This window comes from Rhinichthys klamathensis, unplaced genomic scaffold (genome assembly GCF_029890125.1).
Source record: "Rhinichthys klamathensis goyatoka isolate OS25496 unplaced genomic scaffold, OSU_Roscu_1.1 h1tg000117l_1, whole genome shotgun sequence".
Taxonomy (NCBI): Eukaryota; Metazoa; Chordata; class Actinopteri; order Cypriniformes; family Leuciscidae; genus Rhinichthys; species Rhinichthys klamathensis.
In genome coordinates, this window is record NW_026606654.1 from 1 (window position 1) to 21136 (window position 21136).

General features: G+C 40.6%; 1 protein-coding gene across 1 annotated transcript in view; it reads left to right on the forward strand.

Annotated features, from left to right (window-relative positions):
- Positions 1-7097: 7097 nt before the first annotated feature.
- Positions 7098-21136, forward strand: part of jmjd1ca (jumonji domain containing 1Ca) — a gene marked incomplete at its 5' end in the record, with an annotated part of 53052 nt that continues 39013 nt past the window's right edge. Inside the window, one exon of the mRNA XM_056255039.1 lies at positions 7098-7211. Within this exon, the coding sequence (XP_056111014.1) occupies positions 7098-7211 (114 nt within the window). The remainder of the gene's footprint in view (positions 7212-21136) is intronic.

Here is a 21136-nt window from a genome sequence, read left to right on the forward strand (position 1 = left end):
AAATGCTGTCCAGGTTGCTCACTCTGTTTAGAGGAACAGCCAAGTGTATCAGTCTGTCCATTGGCAAAACGAACCTCTAATGATTTTCATCCCTTACTGTAACACAATTATGCATATTCAACACTCAAATGCACATGCCGTTCTTGCTGCCAAATGACTAATCAGTTATGTGACTCAGTCAGGAAGTGACTCCATTACTGTGTGTGTGTGTATGTGTGTGTGTGTACTTAACTAGTGTCCAGAGAGACAAAGCGGATCCACAGCAGAGAGCCTGCTTGCGCGTGTGTGTGTGTGTATAGAAAGAAAAGTTAATATACAACGTTCTGTTTATGACTGGCAAATTTGATTTTGTGTGTACATATTCACAAGTCTGGTGTGTGTGTGTGTTAGTTTTGCTTGTGTGTAGAGCAGAGCAAAGGTTGTGTATGATGTATATCTTCTATTTATGCTGGCAGATCTGTTTGTTTTTTATGCATACATATTTACCGCCGGTCTGGTGTGTGTGTGTAGTAGAGAGAGTAATTTCTGTGGAAGTGCATTCACTATTACTCACTCAGCTGGTCATAAATTTGCCACACACACACACACACACACACACACACACTCTCTCTCTCTCTCTCTCTCTCTCTCTCTCTCTCTCTCTCTCTTTCCCTGTCTGTCTGCCTAGTCTAGCTCTCTCTCTCTTTCAAACACACACTGAGGCTCTGTCTTGCTGTTGGCTGTGTGTCAGCCACTTGGAGAGCCAAAACAAAGAGGGTTCTGACACACACACACACACACACACACACACACACACACACACACACACACACACACACACACACACACACACACACACACACACATAAACAGAGCGAGAGGAGGAAAAAGAAAAGAGTAAGAACCTCACCATCCGTTATTGTGCAATTTGGGGCCTACAAGCTTTGTTCACTGCTGTTTTTTTGTCATGAAGCAAAGTGCGAGAGTCAGCACTCATACTGCACTGCAGGATTTCAGATTTTTTCCCTGAACATGATTTTCCAGGGCTTTACCTTCTTGTTTTTAGGAATGTGTGTTTAATGACACCGACAATAAGTATCATTAAAAAACCTAATTCCCACAACACTTAGAGTACATTATTTCACAGATATGAGAGTAAGAGAAAAACTAAATCTCACATTCTCAAAATATCCAAATATTTGTGCATTATACTCTTATGCCAATATTTGTATCTGCTTTCATTTCTTTGAAGGAATATGAGATAATATTCATATTCAGAGTCTCTGAATATATATAGACCCTTTGACCTTTTCATTTAATGAGAATATAAGGGAAATTGAAGGTTCCCTTTAGGAAAAACAACTCTTGGAAAAATACAAGTATAGTAAATCGTAACAGTGTTGTAATTTTTTTTCCATAATAAAAGATCTCTCATGAAAGACCGCTTGGGTGAGATTTCCACACTAAATCAGAGCAGTTTGAATGCAGTCAAGCACTTTAAAGAAAGTATTAACTGAGATCAGAAAGAAAGCAGAGACCGTTTTTTTATCCAGAACAAGCTCTGTGAGAGGGGAAAACAGAGACGAAAGGTCACGTTTACCCAGAGAGAGAGAGAGAGAGAGAGGAGAGAGAGGAGAGAACAGAGCAGGAAAACTCAAACACTTTCTGTTGCTGTGAAACATGTAGGAGCTCTTGAGCACAAGTTCTACACCAGAAGACAATGGTAGTACTCATATAGGTTGCTCTTTTAAAGCTCGATGGGAGGTTTCATTTAAACATCAAATTTGTCGATCGTTTCTTAAAACTCTTTTGGTGAAATATGAAGTGTGTAATGCTATAAAATGCAGGTGGATAGCATAGATAATATGGACTTGGGAGGATTTGATGAGGAGTACTGAAAGTTGAAATGTCGAGCTTGTGACCTCAGTGTGAGACATTGACTCTCGAGGAGCACGAGTTTCCTGGGTTTTTTCATCAGAAGTCAAATCTGACTAGACTTCTCAAAAAAAGTCTTGTTCTCCATTTAATTATATTCATTTTTGTCATCATGTGATTTTTTTTTTCGTCCTGTTGAACACAAGTTCAGACAGTAGATTGAAAATGCGCATACTATTTACAGAAGAGACCAGAGCTGAAATTGATCCTGCATGGGTTAAAGAAGAGCAGCTACTGTGGCGGGACACGTGTCAGTATGTCATAGCCCAAGGGTCAGTGATTAAAACTGCTGTTATTCCCCCAGCCTCTCTCTCTCTCTCTCTCTCTCTCTCTCTCTCTCTCTCTCTCTCTCTCTCTCTCTCTCTCTCTCTCTCTCTCTCTCTCTCTCTCTCTCTCTCTCTCTCTCTCTCTCTCTCTCTCTCTCTCTGTCTGTCTGTCAGTGGGTGTGGACTGATATGACATTTACCATCTAACTGTTTCTGTTTTATCTCTGTTTTTTCAATCAGCATTGACTGCTGCTTGTTTGATTGTTCCTCTGTGTGTGTGTGTGTGTGTGTGTGTGTGTGTGTGCGCGTGCGCATGCTGCACTCTGACCTGTTTTATTAAGTATTCCTAAATGTGGCTTTGTGCTAAGCAGACATTTCTAATTACATACACATATCCTTCTTCACACAATATATAAATGGTCTCAAATGCGAATATAGCCTCTCATGCATTCCCTTACACACACGCGCACACACACACACACACACACACACACACATAAACGCTCTCTGTCCCCTCAAAGCATGTGTAGAGACAGACCCAAGCAGCTTTAAAGGCTTAATGAAGTCTTAATGTCACACACACACACACACACAGACACACACTAAAACCATGGCAACACTGTGTGCTCTGCCAAGAGTGAGGGTGTATGGCCGCGCTTCAGCAGGTGTGTGACCTAGATTGTGTTCGAGTGAGAGAGAAATGAAAGGACAGAGGGAGAGGGAGAGTAGTTGTGTGTGTGTGTGCGTGTGTGATCATTGTGAATGAGGCTTCCAAAGTTTGATCACATGCGCTTTTGTGGTCCAGATTTTGATCTTGTGTTGAATGTGATGTGTGTGGTTCAGGTTTTGATTACGAAAGGACAGTAAAACCTCAATCACTCAGCCAATGGTAAATCTCATGGTAAATGGCTTTATAAACACACTTATGGAAGCTATAGTTTCTTCCACAGAGTTAAGAAAATAAGATGGTAACCTAGTTTTGTCCAGAATTGTTTCTCTATTTCGTAACTTTAACAAAATATCTGCTAAAATATCTAAATAATTTCTCGCAACTGCAACTTTGTTTCTCGTAACTAAGACTTAACGCGATAGTTCACCCCGAAAATTTTAATTCTGTCATCATTTACTCTGTGGAAGATTTAAGGTGATATTTTGAGAAATGTCTCGGTGGCTGTCTATACAATGAAAGTGAATGGTCACCAAAACGGTTTGGTTTCCAACATTCTTCAAAATATCGTATGTTTTGCAGAAGAAAACCTTACTGGTTTTGGAACGACATGAGGGTGAGTAAATGATGACAATTTTTTAGTAAGTTAAATTTATTTAGATATTACACTTAATTTGGCAGTAAAACAAAGTGTTGGACATTATGATGATGCAGAGATGGTTTATCTGTATTTTGTAAAACTTTTGCAACTGCCTTTATCACTTAATTAGAAGCACCACAATTAAATTGTGTTGCCTGTTAGATAGGAACTACTGGACTGTTTTTTTTTTTAAAGTGCAAAGTAGTGAAAATCACAATGTGTAAATAAAGATCTGTAAAAAATGTACTAGCTTTTTTTACAACACACTGTTGCAAGTGTGTCCCATCAGGTCATCAAAAGTTCTACATACATTTAGGCCAAATATAGGAAATACGTTTAGACGAGTGACAAGGTTCAAAGACCGCAAGTGTGGTATTGGAGCGGGCATATAGTCTGCAGAAAGGGTTTCTGTGAGTACGTTTAGGGTTGGGGTAGAAAATATCAGTAGTTCACTATGAAAATGATAGTCAGTGGAAAGTTCCCGCTTCCCATGATAGGAAATGGTGTGTGAGTTATTAAACAGACATGCATGGACTGAAGGTGGAGTGGATCTCATTTAAGTTTATGATTAGACTAGATTCATTTGACTTTGTTTTATGGCTTACCGCAGCCTTTGTAATATATATCACACTCCAGACACTGGTTTATTCTCGCATGGACACCTTACATTACATTACATTACACAATACATTAATGATTTTCATTAGCGATCGACCGATAGGGATTTTTAATAGCCAACACTGATATCTGCTGCAAAGAGCGGATAAAGGACAATATACATGGCAATATATGCTGATATATTACAAATATTTAAATTAATGATCGGAAATGTGACATACACTACTTAAAATAGCTGAAATGAAATTAACACGTATTTGACAATACTTAAAAAAAATCTTACAACCCCAAACTTTGGAATGCAAGTGTATTTTATGTTTTGAAAAGTGCTCATCAAGGCTGCATTTATTTGATAAAAAATACAGTAAAACAGTAACATTGTGAAATATTATTACAATTTGAAATAAGTTTTCTATTGTAGTATATTTTAAAATGTTTATTCCTGTGATTCCTGTGTTTTCAGCATCATTACTCCAGTCTTCAGTGTCACATGACCCTTCAGAAATCATTATAATATGCTGATTTTCTGCTCAAGAATTTTTTTTTTATAAATGTCTTTACTGTCACTTTTGATAAAATGTCCTTGCCGGGGGGAAAATTATGAATAATTTCTATAAAAACAGTCGTACTGACCAAAAACTTGTGTAATTCCGAAAAAAAATTGAAAACAGAAAATGTGTGAATGTTGATTATTTCTAACTGACCAATAACTGGCTAATGTCGACAGTCTCAGAATAGCCAATTATCAATCTGGTCGAGCACTTTACCTTGGATTCTGTTACGTATAGTAATTTAAATTAGTCTTATTTATTTATATATTTCTAGAAGCAGAATTGTAGTAGTTTAGCTGTTAGTGCGCGCATGCATTAAATGTGTTTATTGTGCACAGATTTGTGTCTTAATGAAGTCGTTATGCTATTTCTGCAAAAGAATGTTTGTCCTGACTGTTTGTCCTTTCTCTCTGTATGCCTCACTGACAGAACAGAGTCTCAAACCACAGTGCGGTAAACGTGTGTAACTGTGGGGTGTGTGCGACAGTGTATGTGAGTGAACTGCACACAGTAGTATCTAAAAATAGCTCACACACGTTCTGTTTGTCCCCTTACCCTCCAGCTCATGGTTTATGAGTCTCTCTCACACACACACACACACACACACACACACACACACACACACACACACACACACACACACACACACATAGTCAGACTGGCACACAGTACACAGTGAATTGAGGTTTTGGTTGACTGATGTTTGGCTCCTCAGAAGTCATCACATGTATAATGTCTCTACAAAAAAACAATTTTTTTTTTCTAATTTTGGGTACTTTCCTTTGACATCTGTTGTTTTTATACTGAGCTAATGATGTTTTCTATCTTTTGTACATGAACCTTACCCTCAACTATTTTGCATTTTCATTATGACATTTATTATGTATTAAGTCATCCACGCTGGCTGGACATTTGGTCCCCACAATGTAAGCAAAACCTGACCCACACACATATGCACATCCCATAACACTGGCCACATTTAGATTAGATTTCACTTCAGCATACTGCAGAGACATGAAAATTGTTGTTGCATAATATGCATTGACTTACATGAACACACACACACACACACGCACGCGCACGCACGCACGCAAGCACACACATACGCGCACACACACACACACACACACACACACACACACACACACACACACACACACACACACACACACACACACACACACACACACACACACACACACACACACACACACACATAACCCAGGCAGCCAGACATGGAAACTTTGAGTGTGCTGGCCTAGTATTTATATAAATAGAAACCATGCATAGAGAATATGACTTGATCAATGAGAGTTTAACTGAATTCTCACAAGATATTTGCTCACACGCACACACGCGCACACACACACACACACACACACACACACTGGTCAATTCTGCAGTATGGAGCGTTGCTTTCTTTAACTTATGACTCTTTTATTTTGTTTTTGTTGTTGAATTGTTTTATTTAAAATTAATGTTATTTATTTTTATTTTAAGTGGAGGAGTCAGGGTGATACAACTGTCCTGAGACCATATAATATTTTTTTTTTAAATAGCTGTTTTTTATTCTAGCATATTTTAAAATGTAATTTATTCCTGTGATGCAAAGCTGAATTTTCAGCATCATTACTCTTCGGTGTCACATGATCCTTCAGAAATCATTCTAATATGCTGGTTTGTTGCTCCAGAAACATTTCTAATTATTATCACAATTGAAAACAGTTGTACTGCTTAATATTTTTGTGGAAATGTTATAAATTTTTTCTAGATTGTTTGATGATTAAAATTTTCAAAAGAGCAGCACTTATTTCACGTAGAAGATATTGTTCAACGTGCTCACTGTATGTACTGTATGTAATTTACCAGCTTACCACTATTTAGCGCATAGGTCAATGACATGACACTTATTTCTGAAGTTTTTGTTGTTAATTTCTGATTTAAAATGATTTTTTATTTTTATTTTAAGTGGTGGTGTCAGGGTGATACTACTATCCTGATATCAATAAAGAAAAAAGCTTAAGTAAAGAAAAAAATCTTAATAATTAAAAAAACCTTATTGATTTACGTCACATGGTGCAACCAAATAAGTCCAATGGTCCAAATGCACAAACAAGCAAAAAAAAAAAGATCAAACAGGAAATGATATCATAGGGAAGACCCCTAAGACTGTGTTTCAAGTATAAAAGCTCTTGAAATATCAAATAATTTTACTCTTTTTGTGAAATGTGACTCCCAAAAAAACTAATAAAATGTATGAATTCAATAATTCATGATATTTCTAAAGAATACTTTTTACCTTGAAATATATATTTTAAAACTTGTTTAAAAATAGTGTTTCAAATGATGAACACACATGAGTTCAAGACCTTGTTGAAAGTTTGTGATAGCTTTGGCTTCTGATGAAGTAGACTGATTGGATGTGATATTCTGCTTTACAGAGATTCCAGCCTCTGATTGGTCAGTCATGCGTGGGAGGCTTGTCGGTGGTGGAGTTCATCTCTGACAGACAGCTGGACTTCTACACAGAAAAGGAGGAGCTCCAGCCATTCGAGGTGTGTGCGCAAGTTATTATTATAATTCGGGTGTGTGTGTGTGTGTGTGTGTGGAGAGGCTGTTTTGTTATTGCATTTGTATGTATGTATGACTGGCTTTCATTGTATCACAGTGTGATTAAATCACAGGCCACTACATATAAAAACGCTTGTTAAAATGTATTGAAAGAAGCTTTCCTTTGGGGCAAGTCATTGTCTTTTTGGGCGACTGGAATTCTGGGACATGTGAGCTATTGATCTACTTAGACATAAAGGCTTTTATGACATGAATGAATGAAACGCATTCATAAAATATCGTTATAAGGACCTGAAGTATCACTCCAATATAATAAAAAAGAATGAAAATATAATGATGTGTACAGCTATATTTTAAAGCATGAAATAAGAATTCATTTAGCCATTCTCATCTCCCTTGAAAAAATAATTGAGTGAGTTTTATTTAACGTCAACACCATCATATTTAATAAACCTCTATGTCCAGTCTCTTTCTCTTTTGCTCTAGGTGTTACATTTTTGCTAAAGATGGGATTTGTGTCACTGCTTTCTCAGACCTCCTCATAAAAGTGTGATATATGATGACATTTCCCAGTCATTACTGGTTTAATTAGTCTGTGTTTGTAGCATTGGTGAGTGTTTGTGAAAGTGCCTTTAGGAAAGTATGTCCAAAACAGTCTGTTTAATTGCAAATTATCATTTCATATCATGGCAATGAAAAAAAAATGAGATAAAACTTGTTGCATAATAAGATTTATATTCACAAAATGGCTGAAAGTCAATTTAATGTATAGCTTTCCGGGGGAAGTACTGTTGGAAAATGGCATTGCAATGTAAACACAGGAATGTAGATTTCTATAATAATATTTCTATATAAATTATGAAACTCTCACAGAACAGACAGCGCAGTATTGAATCTAAGGCTTATCATCTAAGTCTTCAGAGGATGTTCTCTGACTATATTCTGTAGCGTTTATATATAATATTGTCAGTATTTTGCAGTATTATTTGTGTAGAAGTGTGTGTGTTCAGAATATGCTCAGAATATAGTTTACACCACCTTTCAAAAGTTCAGTAAGATTTTTAAATGTTTTGGGGGAAAATTCTGCTCAACAACATCTGCCGTTATTTGATCAAAAATACAGTAATTTTGGGAAATATTATTACAATTTAAAATAACTATTTTCTATTTTAGTTTATTTTAAAATGTAATTTATTCCTGTGATGCAAAGCTGAATTTTCAGCTCTTCGGTGTCACATGATCCTTCAGAAATCATTTGAATATGCTGATTTGTTGCTCAAGAAACATTTCTTATTATTATCACAGTTTAAAATGGTTGTGCTGCTTAATATTTTTGTGGAAACCGTGATACTTTTTTCCCCAGGATTCTTTGATGATTAGAAAGTTAAAAAGAAAAGCATTTATTTGACCGGTAGTGTACATGTACATTATGTGTTGTGTATTTAATAGAAATAATGAGCCTGTCAATGTACAGCTGCCTGTGTTGGAGAAATGAGAATGACATGAGACAAGTGATAAAGATATTTAATGCTAAAAAACAAAAAAACATGTTGCATGTCAAAGTTAATTTGACTGCATGGCATGTAAAATTAGTTTTATATTGAAGCAAATTTATTCAGATCTAAATATATGTTGATCAGTTGCCAATAAAAAAAAAATCACCAAACAACAATCACTAAATGACATTTAAAATACTATTACATTGGTTTAATTGAAATAATCTAAGAGGGCGACTGGTAAAGACAAACCCACCATTGAAAGAACATGATCAAGATTTTTCCCACAAAGTTATATATAGAAACTACATCAGCTTTCCAAAGTTTGGGAAACTACAAAGAACCAACGTTTCATATTTTCCTGCAAACATAATAGTAAGAATGTGGAATAATAATGTCTTAGTTTGTTCCGGCTAATATAAGCTTTTATGTTGGATTTGATAGTGGCAGGGCATGCTGAAGGGTTAAATACATTGTGTATTGTGTAATGCATGTTAAGTTTAGAGTGTATTTTAGAGAGTATTCTCATAGTGATTTCATCAGTGTTACGATTGTGTGTTTTTGTAAAGGGTGTGTAATTAGCACATGCTCCTCCTCCTTTAAATACTGCAGGCTGTGTTTGTTTATCATAATCACATGGAGCAATCATATCATTTAGTGCAGGAGAAGACACGGCGACACAGGACTGTAGTCCTCTGCGTAAAACTGTTTACTTTCACTGTGAGATGTGGAGACACACACACACACACACACTCTCTCTCTCACAGCTCACACACCACTGCATCATTTCATCACATCCAGTCTCTGAAGCCTGTGGATGGATGATAAAAGAGAGACCCCCTCTTTTTCGTGTGTGTGTGTGTGTGTGTAGGGGGAACTGTGAGGCTGTGAGAAAGAAACGCAAGGGAGAGGGAGGGAAAGCATTAGAGAATGTCTGGATAAAGCGCCGGCACATGACACTGATGTGGTCTGAATTAGAGCTCCGCGATTAATCGTTAAAAGATCCTGATCTCAAACACCCACGTGATCTTATTCCTGAAAGACAACGATTCGGCTATTAACCCTTTGACAAACCATACGAGCATTCAAATGTGTGTTTGTGCTGCCTCTGAATGCTAAGAGGGAGCAGTTTTCATGTTTGGGTATGAAACAGCTTCACAAACAGTCTTTTCAACCACACACAGGATCGTTATTATGTCTAACAATTATATATCACAGAAGTGGGAATAAAACTTTATAGTTCAGATATAAACACTGATGTCTACAGTAGCGATCAAAATAGAGCAAATCCCCTTTTGAAAGTAACACGGCGCTTCAAATAACGATTGTATCGATGACATTGTTTTGCCAGTAGGTGGCGGCAAGTGACTGTTAAAAATGTATTTGTCATTGAATCATTAATTCGAGTTTCTTATTCAGTAATGAAACTAGGGCTGCATCCTAAATCGCATACTTTCCTACTATATAGTAGGCGAAAAATAGTATGTCACAAAAGAAGTATGTCCGAATTCACAGTACTAAATACTCAGTATTCTTTTCTATTCTATTTTATTCTGTTCTTCTCTATTCTGTTCTACTGTATTCTGTTCTATTTAAGTCCATTCTAATTCAGTGCAACTGTACTCTATGTTCTATTTTCGTAGTACCTACAGATCTACTTTATTTTATTCTGTTCTATTTTCTCTATATTTTATCTACTAATGCTATCTACTGTATATATTCTATCTACATTCTAATCTATATAGATTAGACTCTCTTTATTAGACTCTTTATTCTACACTCTTTATTCTGTATGATCAGATACTACTGTATTCATTCTACTCTCTTCTACTTTATTCTGTTGTACTACACTATACTATTCTTTTTATGTTCAACTTTACTCTTTGCTCTACTTACTATACGGTGTTTCTCTCAGTCTCCACTGCTCTATTACCCACAGCTCTGAATGTTGAGCTCTGAGACGTGAGTAAATTAGTGAGCAGCCTGAGAGAGAGAGAGAGAGAGAGAGAGAGAGAGAGAGAGAGAGAGAGAGAGAGAGAGAGAGAGAGAGAGAGAGAGAGAGAGAGAGAGAGAGAGAGAAGGACAGAAACAGAACGAGATAAAGGTGGAGAGAAAGAGTGAGAGAGATCTATCAGGGAAAATGGAGCATGGATGGAGGACTGTGTATTTATTGCTGTTCCCTTGACAACTCAAAGCTGTGTTTTTACTTAGCACATGTTATGGGGTGTGTGTGTGTGTATGTGTGTGTGAGAAAGTATGTGAGTGGACGAGTAATGGGAGGATGTGTGAGTCTCTGTGTGTGTGTGTGTGTGTGTGTGTGTGTGTGTGTGTGTGTGTGTCTGAGTGTGCGTGCGTGTGTATGTGAGTGGACGAGTAATGGGAGGATGTGTGAGTCTGTGTGTGTCTCTCTCTCTGTGTGTGTGTGTGTGTGTGTGTGTGTGTGTGTGTGTGTGTGTGTGTGTGTGTGTGTGTGTGTGTGTGTGTGTGTGTGTGTGTGTGTGTGTGTGTGTGAGAAAGTATGTGAGTGGACGAGTAATGGGAGGGTGTGTGTGTGTGTGTGTGTGTGTGTGTGTGTGTGTGTGTGTGTGTGTGTGTGTGTGTGTGTGAGAGAGAAAGTATGTGAGTGGACGAGTAATGAGAGGATTGTGTGTGTGTGTGTGTGTGTGTGTGTGTGTGTGTTTGTGTATAGAGGGAAGGGTTAAGCACTGTTGACCTGTCAAGCTGAAACTGGAACAGTGCAGCTGTTTTTAGGAAGCTCCAAACAGTGTGTTTGCCTGTGTGAGTGAGTGAGTGTGTGTGTTCTTATGTATGACAGAGATAGACTGAAGTAAGTGAGTGAAGGGGGAGAGGTTTACTGAAGGGAAAAGCAGACAGAGTGGTTTCCATTAGGCTCTGTGGAACAACTTTCCCTTTTGAGGCTGTGGTGAGAAAGACACTGGGCTGTGAGTCAGCCACCCTCAATCTAAACACACACACACACACACACACACACACACACACACACACACACACACACACACACACACACACACATTTGGTGTTTTAGAAAAGTCTCCATAGAAATAATGATTTTTACACTGTACAAACTTTACATTCTATCCCCCAACACTAAACAGAACCCTTACAGAAAACATTGTGTTTTCTTACATGCAAAACAATTTTTTTTAATTTGATTTATACGCTGTTTTTCTCATCGGGACTGGAATTTTGTCTCCACAATGTCAAAACTTTCAGGTTTTACTATCCTTGTGGGGACATTTAGTCCCTATAACATAGAGAACACACACACACACACATACAAACACACACATACTCTCTCTCACACACACATGTGTAAGGATTCAGGGCGGATCTAATCCGTGGGGAATTTGCATAAATTAATTAATAATTGGTAATTAATAATTATTCATACATGTTTGGATTAGATCAATCTTACATTGAATTTACTCTCCCTCTAAGGGAGGATCTATCACTTTACCTGCATGCATACGTGTATCCTTGCATTTTAACTACAAGTTGATTGCATAGATCACGTTTTACAGACAGGTAAAATTTAATTAGCTCAATTGTCAGATTAATATTGGGGGAATCCCACATATCATCTTACTTCATAGGATTTCAGGAAACGCAATTCTCTGGCCAGAAGAACTGGGTTTTCTGCCCTATAAACACATACTCTTTAAAAGTATTTTTAATTCATAAAGCCGTAGCTTGATCTATTCATTTCAGAGACCTGGAGTATGAGCAGACACAGTAACATCAATCAAAATGAATATAATGGATTTAATAAAGGCATGACTACTTATGTATTTACTACGGTTACATGGGATATATGTATTTACAAACACATAGACAACAATGAACAATACAATAAGACATCAATGAACGAGAAATGCATAAAGTTTGGACAATGGATAACGTACACGCGTGAGCGAGTAAGAGAGAGAGAAAAGGGGATGGGGAGAGAGAGAACAGAGAAATTGGGAGAATTTCATTGGCAGGAAGACATTCACCTCTCCGATTACAACACGGAACATCATCTTAAAACTTCTTAGAAGCTCTATAAAGAGATTTATACTTGCAATCAACGTATGTTATGGTTTCTCTCTGTGCCGAAACATTCCTGTACGGCCCTGTCTGGCCGCGTGAGCGGAGTCCTTTTGGGTGTGAGGAAGCGTCACGTGGGTTGCGTGGCGCGCGTGTTGAACGGAGGTTTACAGTCTTTGTTGTAACATTTCCAAAGGGAAATAGTTCGGCTAAGTTCGTTTCACTTCGTGGAAGTGAACTGAGTCGGCTACGGAAAACAAAACTTTGACTAACAAAAAGGGAATAAAGATCTCTACGGGGAAATCACGCGGGGTTAACGTTGCATCTTTCCATGGCTTTGAAGAAGCGTGTGTGTCTCTCGGTCCGGCGCGTCACGTGGTCACGTGCGCGTGTTTCTCCTTCAAAGAGAGCGCGCGCTCGTTTAAAGGTCCCTCGTAGATGGATTTGCTGAAGAGATATGTCACAGGGTTTTCTTTTCAATCGTCGATTGGAATTAAACACAGAGACTTATCTACAACTGAAAAACACAAACTAAACTAGAAACAAATAAAAGAAAGGCGAAGAGCTCGCCCGGAGGCGAGACGTTACATCATGACACGGCAGGAAGAGAGAGAGAGAGAGAAAAGAGAAGCGTCTTTTATCACTTTTTGGAGAAATCCAGCCTCTTCCTGTTGGCTTGGCCAATTAGAGGGTTGGAAGTTTACAGGCGGGACTTTGGGTTTTATTTCTCTTTGTCTTGTCAGACTGCTTGTCTAATTAAATTATGACCTGTGTTAGGAAGGGTCATTTCTACTGCAGAGATGTGTTATGCACATAATCATACCTTTTAAGGTGTGTTCATACATATATCTGGCTGAGTCAAGTCAAGGGCATTTTTACGATATCAAACACGACTGTTATAGGTAAACATTTACATTAAAAATACACCTAGGGTATTTATAATTCACTTTTAAGTTACGGACAAATTATAGTCATTACAATGTGACATGGGCAAATGGACACACATAAAAACACATCGAATATATCGGGTTAAATGTCTTTTAAAGAAAAGAAGTTTCTTTCTCTTTGAACATCAAATTCCAAGTCAGTCATACAAGTGTCTCGTAACAGGAAACCACGCTCTGTCCTGAGCAGGCTTCATTTGTGGGGGGATGCGTGCGTGTGTGTGTGTGTGTGTGTGTGTGTGTGGCTGTGCGTGTGTGTGTGTAAATTTACATTCCAGGCTTTTTGGGTCTTTAGCAGGAAGGTATTTAGTTATTCAAATTCACCCTGGCCCAGTCCTTACAGTCCCCCTTTTTGTCTGATGAAGTCCCTGTGTGGACTTAATCGGACAACAATCATCACAATGGACGGATGGCAGGTGAATCATGACTCATGCAGCAGGTGGTTATTAGGGCTGAGGATTCAGCTCTATGAGGTTCGAAGCTGCCTCTGGCCTGGTCTCTGACTTGGCAACCCCTTTTTGCGGGTTTCGTCCGAAACCTTTCGTGAGCTTGGCTGAAGATGTTTTTATCTCGTTGAGTCTCCTGTATAGGATGAAGGTCAAGCCCAGTATCAGGGTGTGTCTGACTACCATAGCGGTACACCGTGCAGTGCCGGCTGGGGTCCAGGCTTGGACAACAGGTGAGGTAGTCAGAATGGGTAGTCGAGACAACGCTTGGAGGGCTGTGTCGATAGGAGCAATGTCAATTAGCTGGGATCACCCCCCTTTCGCAACCCACAACTCCCGTTCTGGAGTTAGGGTGAAAGTGTGGTTCCTGGAGAAGGATGAGATTTCCAGTTTAATTTGTACTCTCTTGCATGGAAGATGGTATCATGCCAGGTCGTCACGGTGAAGGATGGCACTTTTCGGTGCTTGGATTCACAGGCTCTAGTGGAGCGAGGTGACACAGGTGTCAGTGTCATTCTGGTCGTAAGTGAGTGCAGCTGCGCACACAGGAGTGTTAGCGAGCCGCCTGTCACTTACACTCTCTGCTTGGGTCTTGATGCCTTGAGTGCGTAGCTTGGCTTCGGCAGGGCAGCGGGTGTCGCTGATCTGCAGCCCGCAGATTCCGTCAGTGTTGTCTCTGAGGAAAGGCTTGTTAGGGCAGAGATAGTGAATTTCTTTGGTCAATGTGCACACGTACGGGTTCGGAGCTTAGGACGGCTTTGTGTTGCTGTCGTTGCAGTCAACCCCGTCCGGCGTGTGGATCTTGATGTGAATGTTACTTTTCAAAATCTGACCTTGACAATGTTCTTGAGCCGGTAGATTCGGCTTGACTCTATGATGGGCAAGTTCAAGAGAAAACCCCCCAACTTCTCTGCTTGTAGTCGACGCAGAGAGGGATGGCACTACCCAGAGAGTAGGAAAGGTGTATTTGTAAAGAGTCAGTTGGCGTGGTGATGGCGGACGCCAGCACGGTTTTCACGAGGCTTAGGGGTATCAGGTGCGGTGGAATTCTACCCCGGGCGAGGCTGTCGATGGAGGGGTTCACCCCCCTGCGGCAGGTTTGTCATCAGGGCTGTTACCAGCTGAGTTTGAGCAAAGTCATTCTGGAAGACAGTAAACAGCTGTTTCATGGAGTGAGTGTTGGAGTGCATGGGGTTCAACGCTGTGAGTGTTGAAAGTTACCACAGTTCCCTTTAGTGTCTTGTCGATGGTCTGCACTCTGTTGTGAGTGCTCTTTTATCTGTGGAATCTCAGTCTGAATTTCGGCTACATGCCGTACCACGTTGGCGAGGTTTGCTGCATTCATGCTGGACATACAAGTGTTAAACAGAGTTCTGACGGCAGTGCGGCGGTGGTTGTGGCCACCTGGCTCCGCTAGAGTGACAGTCATTTTCTCAAGTTGCTTGAGCATGTGTTCAACCACGGTCTCAGCGTGAGTGCGGGAGTCCTTTGTCCATCGGCACCTACCCAGCTGTATTGTGTTGTTACGCTGGGGTAGTGTGTTCTGTAGGCGTTGTAAGGATCAGGTGGCACATTCACTTTCTGAGTGCGGGTCCGGCAGAAAAGGAGTCCTGGTGCCAGACCTGGTGAGATGTCCGAGTGCGGTCGCCCTCTGGTTGGCTGGAGGCACAGCAGCATCCTGGTAAAAGTGAAAGGGAGAGAGAAAGAGAGAAAGGGAGGAAAAAGTGTCTTGCAAGTGTCTCTGGTGCTGCGGCGTGCAGCGGCATACATTGGCATTACCCCCCTTTTGCACTGTGGCATCACAAGCTGTGGCGCGGTGATGGCATCAGGTGCAGAACGCTGAATGTTGTTTAGTGCACGCAGCATGTGCTTGACGCAGGTTGGCTGAAGGCACCGGTTGTCGGTGGGTGCAGACGGCGGTCGTGGGTGGTTGGAGGGGTAGAGAGGTGGTTGTCTCAAAGTTCATTTGGTTAGTCACAGTCTTTGGTGAGCTGAAAGGTGCAGGGTAGCAAGTTCACATCTCCATTTGGTGCTGAGGCTGTGCCTTTATGGCTGGCTGAGGGAGTTCTTGTGACCTCTGTGACCTGCCAGTTAGGTTCTCTTGACCTGTGTGACTGGAGGGGAAGGGGTTTTTGAACTTGAGCTCAGACATTCAGTTGTTTAAGGTCTATTAAAGGCTCAAAGCGATTTAACAGAACTTGGCCAATCAGAAGTGGGTACGTGATCGGTACACTGGGTGAACGGGAGCTACCTGTTTTGAGCCAAATGTTGTTTTGGCTGTAGGATTGCACGTTCAGCTCACATGTTTGGGACTTGAGAGTTCGTTTTGATGCTCAGCTGTAGCACTGAGTCTTTCAGAGAGTTGGGCTGACATTAGCGTGGTGTTGAAGGGTCACAAAACGAGTGCACTGGTTGAAATTAAGCCAAAATAACAAATAAGGGGGTCTGTTTCCTTTCTGGGCCCTATAGGAGATGGAACCACACTCGGACAAGAGAGTCCAAAAAAAAAATTTAAATCATATAGATGACCTAATAGACCAGGGAATAGCTGCTTGCTATTATTATCAAGGTCAAAGGAATGAAATAATTAATGAGGAAAATAAAATAAAAATTAAAGCAAAATGGAATAAAATGATCAAACACAGGAATGATCTGAAGTCGAGAATAATCAGTGGCATTAGTGACTAAACTTTGGATTTGCTTTGATCAACACTTTATAGTGGGTTGTAGCGGTTGCATGTTCAAAACCACCTCGTGTGTGTCCCTCCAAAGGTTTAGTCAACATGCAGATGAAAATTCCTATGGTTATACAAATTCTTCTGTAGTTAGTTACGCAGTTTACATGTAGTTAAACTTAAGTTTAATTAACAGGGGATCTGCGAAGTTAGTCTTCAACGGTTAGCAAGGAGTATTCCTAAACCAGTGAAGGTGAACTTTAGCTAATAAGAATTGCAAACACGGAAAGTGGATAATTAGAAACCCTAACTGGTGTTGAGGAAAGTATTCTAGAATACTTTGCCCTGTGGAACACAGGCGGTGATTAAGGGTTCAAGTAAATGATGCTAGCTGCTAACTGTGGAAGTTATTTAGCTTAGCCTATGCTGTACGGGAGCTAGGTTAGGTTAGCTTAGCCTAAGTTAGCTGGATGCTAGGCTAGATTTAGCTTAGCCACCCAGGCTGGTTTGTTTACAAAAGTGACATTACGAGTTAACACTTCCTGTGGCAAGTTGTCATGGGAACCAGAGCATGTCAGAACAATTCAACAGTACTTGAAGAATGTCTGTACATTTTACATGAATCACACACGTTTTAACGGGTTAACAGGAGGCGCCTATACTTTGTATTTCAAGAACTTGATGTTCCATTTAGTAAACTGCAGATGTGTTTTGGCATTTGCTAATTGTACTAATGCAACTTTGCTCTTTACTTTACATGACTTATTCTATTTGTTTACAAAGTAAGGACATAGAATTGCTGCAAGTCAACGCTTGTCTAAGCGTATGTAGTTACGTTTCTTCTCGTGCATAAATGCTGATTTTTCAGCACGTGACTTGGTTTGATCGCTTAGTAGCTTTCTGCTTGTAGATGCAGCCAAAATTTAGGTGAATTACATCAATCTAGCAACAATTTTTTTTTCCTTTTTTTTTTTTCTGAGGGCCTTTACATCGTAGAAAGGGGAGCATCACCCGGGTCTACATAGATAACACTGTTCTGAGTTTTCTTTGTCAGAAACAGGTTTTAGTCATACCGCGATTTGGATTTCTTTTTAACCAAAGCGGAATGGATATCGGTACAGATTACAAGCTGCTGAGATGATACCTTTTTCACACAGACTTACGCTTTAATGCTGAAGTTACTGATACCAGTTGAGAATCTAAGGCTCTTTTACTTGAAGTAGAGATGTCAATTCCAGCTATTGTTTTATCGGCATTCAGACAAGCCAGCGATCAAAACACGTATTGCACGTTTTGTTTTAGTTGGATCGCGATGATCAAGTGCACGCCCGTGGGTTAACGGTAGTTTAGAACTCAGGTGATTTTACTACACTCTGGCGTCAAGGTAACGTATACCCTATTTGGAGCTGGTGTTCTATGTAACTCTTCACTGTCACGGAACCTAATGTTTAGCGGTGCCGATTTACTCAACATCTAGAAACCGTTTGTTTCAAAAGAGTCGTGCATAGTCTGTCGGCCGTTGAGGCTTACATGTCCGTCTAAGATTCCTTTAAATCAGTAAAATTCAAATTTTACAGACGCAGAGTCTTGCAACTCTTTGAGCACACTTTCATCTACTTTTAAAAGTTTTATGTCCGATGTTGATCAAGGACCTTTTAGCTGAGTCTTGCACGGTGTTCGTGCAGTGTGTCTTCTGGTTTTGCAGTTCAGGAATTTGGGGTTTTAGGAATTCTTACTGAGGGGACCTTCACGCATCGTTGAGTGGGCATTGCGTGGGGGCAGAAGAACTATGGTGGCTGACGGGTTTTGGAGGGAAAGTTTCTTGAAACTTGTGTCCTCAGTCACAGGTTCGTTGTAAGTTCCACAGCAAACTCGTTCGGAGCCGGTGGTGGTAGCACAGGTTCTTCTAGGTCTGTGCTGCTGGGTGTCTGTGACGTGTGTTCACCGGTTGGAGACTGCAGGTGAACAATCAATGTCCTGTAGATTGTCAGAGATGTGTGGAAGGCGGCTTTTTCACCCCCCTTTTCAGCTCTTGTGCGTTGGCTGAAATGTGCGGACCGGTCAGGGGAAACTTGTGGTGTGTGTTTCCCCTTTTCAGGTCATGCTGCAGTCTATAAGAGTGTGGCAACTCTGTGTGATCGGTGCCAAGTTCGTGTTCGAGATCTTGTCTCTGTTGAACGGGCTTGTGGATGGTCGCACGGGCCTCTTTTGAGTTTTTCGCAGGCCGTGCGCTTTCGAGTCTCTTTCAGTTCGGTCTCTGCTCTTTGCAAGAGGCTTCACTTTGTCGGAGTTTCTCGTCGAGTTCCTCTCTGGTTCTCTTCTCTGACTATTCACTTCGGTCTGTGTCGATGAAGGTTAGCCAGGGCAGTTTGAAGTCTTTCCACTTCCTTTTGTAGCTCGGGGTCGTTGTCATCCTCGGCATTGCAACCTTGTGCTCCAGGGCGATGCGGCTCCTTTGTGGAGGCGTGCTTGCGCGGTGAGCTGGAAAGCGAGGTTTTGACGTGTTTGGCCCAGTCTTTGTCGTGGGAGCTTTGGCTGGGTTGGTGCGACATTAGCGTGTCCACGTCTGCGTCCAGCTGCTCTTTGCTCGGGCTCTGTCACTGGCGACCTTGGGCCGGAATGGAGGTGTCATGAATCTCAGCCATGTCTCCATGTTGTCCCAGCGGGTTGTGGGACTGTAGGACCGGAACATACTGGCTTCACTGTGGGCGAGAGGAACACAACACACACAGAGAGACCAATGCAAGTTCGTCTATGTCTAACGAGCTATAATACCGGCTATGCCGTGTATGAAAATTTTGGTTAACTGATGCAGACAGTTAAATCATTCGATGGGACAATTTAGGCCTGAATAAAATTTAACAGGGCGGTAGCTTAGGGGTCACCTGTCTATGCTAACGGCTTGGTTTGTCAAACTATTATTCAGCGTTCCTTGTGGTCTCAGAGAGGTTCTGTCTTCTAGGTGAACTGAAAGGAACAGAGCACAACAGAAAAGAGCAGTGGCAAGATAGCAAAGTTCGAAGTAACATGCAACCATCAGAGATGGAAAGGTCTGTAATGAAATGGCATTAATAGTACACGAGAAGTGTTAAAAAGGGGAAACGGAGGCCTAAGCCTGCAGTTTGTGGCTTTGAGAGGGAGCCAAACACTCCCATGACCGGGGAATCTCTAGATTCTGTGGCCAATATTAAGTGGATGGGTTTAATACCTTTTTCTAGTTTGCCTGGGGTGAAATGAGGTCATTCCGCTCGAAGTCAGCATCGTGGTTGGTCCCTCTGTCGCCCCAAACACTTGACAGCAGTGTCCCGGGCCTTTCGGTGCATCTGTACCTAGGTGCGCCCTCTCAAGCAACTTGACCTGGAACACAACCGGCGGTGCCGAATTGGTAATGTCGTGTTGCGGGCCGCACGAAGGGAAAGATACAGGAAAGTCTGAGACCCGTGCTCAGTCAGTGCTGGTGACGCAGATCAGACGAACCACCCGCCGGACCTCGAGCAGAGCTGACTGTCAAATTGCCACAGCCCGAGAGAGCTTTCTACCTACAAACACAAAACAGGATGAAGAACAATTGAACCTCAACGTGAATTAAAGCTCTTTTATCTAAATCAAATTGAGTGTCCTTTTTTTTTTTTTTTTTTAAAAATCAAAGGCAACGGCTTTACTAAAATTATGGTAAAAACAAAGGGAATTATGACAAAGTTAATTATCAGAATAACCTAGTCTCCCTTCGGAGGAGAGTTTTAGAGCCGCAGGAAGAGCACAGGAGGAAGCAGGCTGTAGTGGCGCGTTTGGGCCACAAAGGGTTTTGGGCCACTTCCTCTTAGTGGTCAAGCTGGCTGACAGAGAACTTGATTTAAATTGCATTCAAACTGGTTTAAATACGATTCAAATCAAGCGTATTCATAGATGTTAAGTAACTTCTAGAACAGCAAGGAGACAGTTGTAATAAAATCAAATCAAAATTATTAAAAATAATTTGAAAAGGGAAATATAGAAAAAGCCATAAAACAATTCCCAACGGGCAATGAGACTTAATTCAAATTAACCTTGAAATCGGTTTGTTTCAAACCAAATTTGAATAAGTGTAGGAAATTAAGGGTTGGCCTTATATTTGATGATCACGACCACAGTGAGGTGTCAGTGGTAGTAACCAACATAAGATCAACTGGGAGAAAGCCATTTCAAAACAGAGCGGTCATCAGAAACTGCTAAGACATAATTTTGAATTTTTAAGTTCAAATGTGGTTTGAACCAAAATCCAAAACAAGTGCACACAGTCAAGGCAGGGAAAATCATGTTAG